We start from the raw sequence: 7,394 nt of genomic DNA on the forward strand, positions 1-7,394 counted from the left end.
TTCTCATTATACTCCTCTAGAGGACAGTTGGTGTTTGGTGGGATATGTTATTTTGGTTTTTCATGTTATTATTCTTTCTCTGTGATTTTGACATGTGAATTTCTTGTAATTTCTGACTCTTGTGTGATACTCGGGACTTCAAGTTTAGTTCTGCTTCTTTTTTTTTTTTGAGCTTTATGTGTCTTTGTGGTTTACTTTTTTGGTATGAAGAGCTGGCTCGTCTAAGCTTCTAGTTCTCTTTTTTGATTTTATATTGTCGTGGCCGGATTGATTTTGTCTTCAGGAGTTCTGCAGTGGCCCAATTCCAATGTGGATCAGAAGTTTTCAGGCTTTCTCCTTAGGTCTGGAATCTTCTAAGAATGCTTTTGGCCTCAGGAACTTGGGTGTTGGATTGACCTGAGACCCTGACCGCGGCCACGCAGGGATGCAAAGGCAGATGGGGAGGGAAGAAGCCCCAAGATTTCCCAGGGAGTGGATTGAGTAGCTGGGTTGTACTGGATGCAAAGGATCAGGGAGAGTAAAGGTAAGCCTCGGAGCCCCAGAAAGAGGCTGTCAGCCCCAGAAAGAGGCTGGCGGGTGTTCCAGGACCTGGGAAGTAGAGGGAGGTGAGGGCGGGGCCAGGACCAGAAGCAGTGCTCCTGGAGCCCAAGAAAGGCACTGAGTTGGTCTGGGTGAGAAGGGTCAGGAAGCAGTATTGGTTCCCCAGGTGTCTGGGGCCCCAAGCCTAGGAATGGCGCAGGGCCCAAACTAGGAGTATAGAACGGCGAGGGGATGGAAGGCTGAATGTGGCTTAGGGAGTCCCAGCGGAGGGCTGCGCTATAGACTTACCCCAAGAGGCCTAAGGATAGGAGAGTTAGCCAGTGGTGCAGGCCCAGAGAAGCAGAGAGAGGTGAGCGCGGGGCCAGGACCAGAAGCAGTGCTCCTGGAGCCCAAGAAAGGGACTGAGTTGGTCTGGGTGAGAAGGATCAGGAAGCAGTATTGGTTCCACAGGTGTCTGGGGCCCCAAGACTAGGAATGGCACAGGGCCCAGACTAGGAGTTTAGAAAGGGGGGAGAGATGGAAGGGTGAATGTGGCTTAGGGAGTCCCGGCGCGGAGAGCTGCGCTATAGACTTACCCCAAGAGGCCTGAGGATGGTGTATGCTTTATATTTTTAAAGTTACTTATGTAATTTGTTTCATCATTTGTAGATGGGATAAACTTAGATAAAGAAAATCTTACTTTGTACAATTAAAAGTCATAGTGCAGTGGCTGGAAAGATGACTCAGCAGTTGAGAGTACTGGCTGTTCAGTTCCCCCCACCTACATGGCACTTAACAACCAACCTAACTCCAGTTCCAGGGCATCTGTCACCCACTTCTGGCTGCCACAGGGCACTGCATGCATGTGGTGCACCTACATATATTCAGACAAAACACTCAAACACATACATTTTTTTTTTAAGTCATAGTGCATAGTAACCACAGGTTCATGTGAATAGTTAATGATTTTCAATTTCATTTTCGGGGAAAATAATAGGAAAATAATTGGGAATATGACTTTCAAGTGGATATTATGTAACGGTGAATATTCTGTCATTGATGGGATCATTCCAGTCCCTCACCATAGATGTTAGCATAGGAAATATTTTCAAAAAATGTGAAGCATTTTACTGATCTTATTTTTCACCTTTAAATAAAAGTAATATTTTCAAAGAAACTATCATTTACCAATGTAATTAGTAGAGGAACCTATGGTAACCCAAGTTAGTCCTCACGTATAGTGGTTCATATTTAAACCTTTCTTATTTTTGGCAAAAAATATATTGTGACTTCAAAGCCTGAGTCATAAAAAGGGGAGCATGTATTCCAGTGGCCTGTACAATAACATTATAGTATTTTGACATAAAGTGCAGTAATATGTTCTCAGTTATGAAAGCATGGCAGAAAACGGAAGCCACTTACGGAGTGGCTGAAAAATTCACACCAAAAATTATATTTGGACATACAGTCATCCACTGATAGCCAATAATGTTTTTTACAAGCTCCCATATGAATACCAAACCTATTGGAAGCCTAAGGCCATTATTATACATTCACATAGTATTTCATGTAACCTATATATATTCTCCCATGCACCATAAATTAGATAAATTAATACCTAGTACAATGTAAAGACTATGAAAAACATTGCTATATTCTATGGTTTAGGATAATGTCAAAGAACAAGTCTATATATGTTCAGGACAGATTTTTATATTCATAATCTTTGATTAAATCTTTGGATTCAGAATTCACTATTATGGAGGAGTGATTATATTGTCCACAGTAGGAAAATGAGGAAACAAATGTGAGTCTTGTATGTAAAACAGAAAGAGCTGTGTCTCACAGTACAATATAAACTTTGACATAGCAAAGTTCTTCTATTGTTTTGTTGGTATAAGTTTGTTACTAAAAGTTATAAATTACCTGAATGAAATCGACACTTTGGATGTCTTCAGCTAATTTTTAGTCTAAATTGTGCTTTAAATAGTATTATAGTTATACTTTATATAAAATTGGTAGACTGAGTAATTCCTTGAGACCAATTATATTTAATTTTTCCCTTTATTTGAGATTGATTCTACTTGGCAATTAAATTATTTTACTGATAAAAACATGAAGAAATTATGGTATTAAAAACATAAATAGGATATCTTTTCAAATAATATGTAATACATCTCATATTTTATGCTATACAAATAATTTGACTGCACTTAAATTGCTGTTGTGTTATCAATAATAATTTAGCTTTGATTATATTTGCTCTAAGTATTTTCTTATAAGAAAGTCATGCTTGAATCTGTAAATTTTAAAACACTGTATTTGTTAGCAGTAATAAATTACCAGTGAAAATTATGAAAAACAGTATTGGAATAGATAGCTCTGACATAAATGTGTGGAACCTAGGGCTGGGGAGATGGCTCAGCAGTTAAGAACACTGGCTGTTCTTGCAGAAGACCCAGGTTTGAATCCCAGCACCCACATGGCAGCTAACAACTGTCCATAACTCCAGTTCCAGGGGATCCAATAGCCTCTTCTGTCCTCCATGGCATTGCATGACATGGGTGCACTTACCTACATGCAGGAAATACACACGTACACATAAAATAAAAGTAAACACAATATTTCAGGGCCGGAGAGATGCCTCAGCAGTTAAAAGCACTGACTGCTCTTGCAGAGGACCAGAGTTTGATTCCCAGCACTCACATGGTGGCTATGAACCATCCTTAACTCCAGTTCCAGAGGAATCCGAAGCCCTCTTCTGAACGCCTTGGCATTGCAACACAGGGGTGCACTCATGTGCATGCAGGCAATACACTCATACACATAAAAAAAATGAAAATAATAAATAAAATAAAAAATGTTTGGAACATAAAATGATCCTTAAATGTGGTAAGAAATAACAATTGTGCCCAACTGAGAAAATGTTAGTGCTTTGGATAAATTATAATGCATACCTGATATTGTATTTTCAGTTCTGTACGAATCTGGGATTATACTCAAGATGCTTGCATAAATATTCTTAGTGGACACACTGCACCCGTGAGGGGATTAATGTGGAATACTGAGATTCCATATCTACTGATCTCTGGAAGCTGGGACTATACCATCAAAGTATGGGATACTCGGGGAGGAACTTGCTTGGACACTGTGTATGATCACGGTGCAGATGTGTATGGTAAACTGCTTTTCATGTATTTGTTATTTTGATGGAATTATGAAGCCGATATTTTTTGAGTAATGTAATATTTTTAAATAAGTCATGTTTCAGTTTGAAATAGTATTTTTCACATTGGAAAAATACACGTTCACTGTTAAACTATCAGGATCACAAAAAATAACCAAATAATTCATTGGAAATGATCAGGTGATGACTCTTCCAAACACTGAGGTGTTCATTTTATTGCTATGTTTCTGTGCAGAGTGTGAACATTCACATGTGACCTATATACTGTACAGGTTGGATTTTGTCACTCCAGAGGAAATTACAGAACATGAAACTAATTTTAGCATAGATATAACTTATCTACCCATTGCCATATTTTAGGGTATTAAGGGCAATGTTTTATTTTTAATACGGTAATAATTTTTAGTACAATTAAAGTAGGTATTGAAACCAGGTTGCTGAACTTGTACCTTTAATTTTATTCCCATTTGTATTTTCTTTCATTCTCAAGCACTGGTGGGAGTAAGTAGTTGGATTAGGAATTTAATATGTTCCCTAGAGAAAGCATCCTAGATGTGTGTATCCATATCCACATCCACATCCACATGCTTTCCCTCCATAGCCTTGTCATTGAGCCAGTGTGGGCCTTACTGTAAGAGAGAATTCTTTTACTCTTTGATGTTCTAAACTGAAAAGTCTCCAGCTCTTCATATTGAAACTAGAACTTTCATCTACGTGCTCGTTAATTCTTAGATTTCCTGTACCCTCCTGGAATTATATTTACTGCTTAACCAAATGAAATGTCATTTTGATATCTTCACTCAGAAATATATGCTTTCTAATAATCTTACATTTATATCCAGTTTACACAATATGTTAAGTAATTTATTACATTCTTATGTTAAGTGCAAATACAAGGCAGAATGTGAATCTTTCAGTTATTTACATTTCTTCATTCCTTCAATTCAAAGTTTAATGAAATACATAAACAAATTAAAAAAGCATTTTCCATGTTTGCTTTTGTTAAAAAGGACTTATTTTTTCCCATCAGGTTTAACTTCCCATCCAAGCCGTCCCTTCACTATGGCTTCCTGCTCTCGTGATTCTACAGTGAGACTCTGGTCATTAATACCTTTAATCACCCCTTTACAAATAAATATTCTGGCAGACACATCTTGGGAAGAAATTATCGGGAACACTGGTATTGAATATGTGCATGCATTTGATTTTACTTTAACTATTATTTTCTAAGAAAAATTTACTCACTGATTCATGTCTTTTCCTCAGATACTGCTATAAAGCAAGGCACGCCTCCTCTGCTGTGTGGAAAAGTGTCACGGGATATTAAGCAAGAAGTAGAAAAACTAACGTGCAATCCTCGCTTGAAAAAGCTCAGATGGTTTTCAGAATGTTTATCAGTAAGTATTACAGGAATTAGAAGAAGACATCTCATTAGGCAGAATGAATCACCACAGTATTAGCCTTAAATTGTTGCCTGTTTACATTCATCATCCCAACCTAGTGGGTATATTTTATCATACTCTGTGAGTATTAGAAAGTAAATATAAAAACAGAAACAATAAATGAGAATGAATGCTTTTAAATTTAGATAACTACATTACATTATTTTTGGAGATTCAAAATGCTGTGAGGATTTTTCTTTTCTATTATCTTTAGTTATTCTGTACCAACTTTTTAGCCTCCAGGTGGCAGTGACAATTTGTGGAACCTGGTTGCTGTAATAAAAGGAGAAGATGATAGCTTACTTCCTCAAAACTACTGCAAGGGAATAATGCACTTGAAACATCTGATTAAATTTAGAACAGTAAGTAAAGTACACAAATATGATGTTCTTAAGCAAAAGTTTTCCTTTCACTATTAAAGTAGGAAAATTTTAGAGAGCTTAATAGACACTGAGGAATAAAATAGTAAGACCAATCTGGAGACAGTGAATTATTTGCAAGCAGATTAAGGCAGCCATGGTTTGCCTAGATTGACTCTCAATTTCACTTGGAACTCTATGAAATGTTTTCTCTTCACCAATGTTACCTAAAGTGATTATGGCATATGGACTGCTATGATTTTAGACTCAGAGAAATGAGTAGCCTCTATACATGGATATGCTTTATTAAAAGTGATTATGCAGTTTTCAGTGAATGTGAGTGCAGAATCATTAGTTATCGCATGTCTGAAATAATAATATTCAGTATCAACAACAAAACCTGTCCTGTTACCCAAAAGAAACAATGGATTATTTATTTTCAAAGAAATATCAATGGTTAACTTTTCAGGCATCAAGATAATTGTGACAGCTTAAAAATATATCATATTTTATAGAGACGATATGATTTTAGATTTTAAAGTAATGTATTTCCAATAATACACACTTTTAAATATCAGCTCATATGTGCATATATATACATATACATATATATATATATATATATACATTTAAATTTTTTCTTTCTACTTAGTCTGAAGCCCAAGAGCTAACAACAGTCAAGATGTCTAAATTTGGTGATGGTATTGGTGCACCTACTAAAGAGAAAAAACTGAAGGAAGCTGCTGAAATTCACTTGAGATTAGGACAAATTCAGAGATACTGTGAACTTATGGTTGAACTTGGAGAGGTAATGTGTTGTTAAAGGGAAAGCAATGCATCTAACATTGTTCTAAGTATGAGGAACATGGTTCATTCTGTGTACTAAAAATATGAAGTTAAGTTTTCTTATTTAACCGATTCTCTACCATGCTGATGTCAGGTGTATACCCTAGGAAAATGGTTAATAAAGTGAAGTCTCCAGGCTGGGAGTATCAATCCCACATAGATAGAAATATCTATGTCCCACCCAGACCTACAAAATCATACATTCTGGGTCAGTCCAACCATAAGCCTTCCCAGGTATTCTCATGCACACTGAGAATGACTGCCAAGGACTTTTAAATGTATCTGTGTGATTAATTTGCTAAGTGGAATCTCCTCCACTTGTCATGACTAGAGTCCACCCTGGTCAAAAGAGGGATTTTCCACTGGGATCATCTAGTTAAGCATATTCAAAGGGCATATCCCATTTTTAAAATTTATATTTATTTTTATTTTCTGTGTATGAGGGCTTTTCTGCATGTGTGTATGTATGTTGGTATATGTTTACATGCATGCACTATGTACATGTTTGGTGCACACGGAGACAAGAAGAAGACACTGGATCCACCAGAACTCAAGTTACACTTGCTTGTGAACCACCACGTGGGTGCTGGGAACTGAACCAGAGTCTTCTGAAAGAGCACATTTAACTACTCTCTCAGAAAAAGTCTGGGTGAATATGTGCTACTAAAATTTAGGACATCAGCTTCCTTTTATAGGTGAGTACTAACTAGAATGGAACAAGGGTGAGAGGTGAGGCTTCTGTTTTGTACCTGGGTATTAGTTACATGGAAAATGCTGGTGTTGAAAATTCTTTGGGTGTTTCTGTCTTTTAAAAATGTATTTTAAATCAAGAGATAGTCTTTACCTCTCAACCCCCTCCGCCCCCCCAAAAAACCCTCATAAGATATGGTGGCATGGACTCAATTAATGCTTTATACTTTATTTTAGAGAGTTTTTTTTGCAGGCTACATAAAATTATATATATATATATGTGTGTGTGTGTGTGTGTGTGTGTGTGTGTGTATGTAAAAGCTAAATAACTATACAACAAAACTTCAAGGA

The 7,394-nt window shown here is 36.8% G+C and overlaps 1 protein-coding gene across 4 annotated transcripts in view; it reads left to right on the plus strand.

Moving 5' to 3' along the window:
- The window catches only part of Wdr17 (WD repeat domain 17), a 119,005-nt gene that overhangs the window by 79,897 nt on the left and 31,714 nt on the right, over positions 1–7,394 (plus strand). For all 4 annotated transcript variants that reach the window (XM_008847148.2, XM_008847151.3, XM_008847149.2 and 1 more), the window contains 5 exons: positions 3,495–3,697; positions 4,737–4,886; positions 4,973–5,103; positions 5,385–5,510; positions 6,160–6,315. In XM_008847148.2, the coding sequence (XP_008845370.1) occupies positions 3,495–3,697; positions 4,737–4,886; positions 4,973–5,103; positions 5,385–5,510; positions 6,160–6,315 (766 nt within the window). The remainder of the gene's footprint in view (positions 1–3,494; positions 3,698–4,736; positions 4,887–4,972; positions 5,104–5,384; positions 5,511–6,159; positions 6,316–7,394) is intronic.

Source organism: Nannospalax galili, unplaced genomic scaffold, assembly GCF_000622305.1.
Source record: "Nannospalax galili isolate Female #2095 unplaced genomic scaffold, S.galili_v1.0 scaffold461, whole genome shotgun sequence".
Lineage (NCBI taxonomy): Eukaryota > Metazoa > Chordata > Mammalia > Rodentia > Spalacidae > Nannospalax > Nannospalax galili.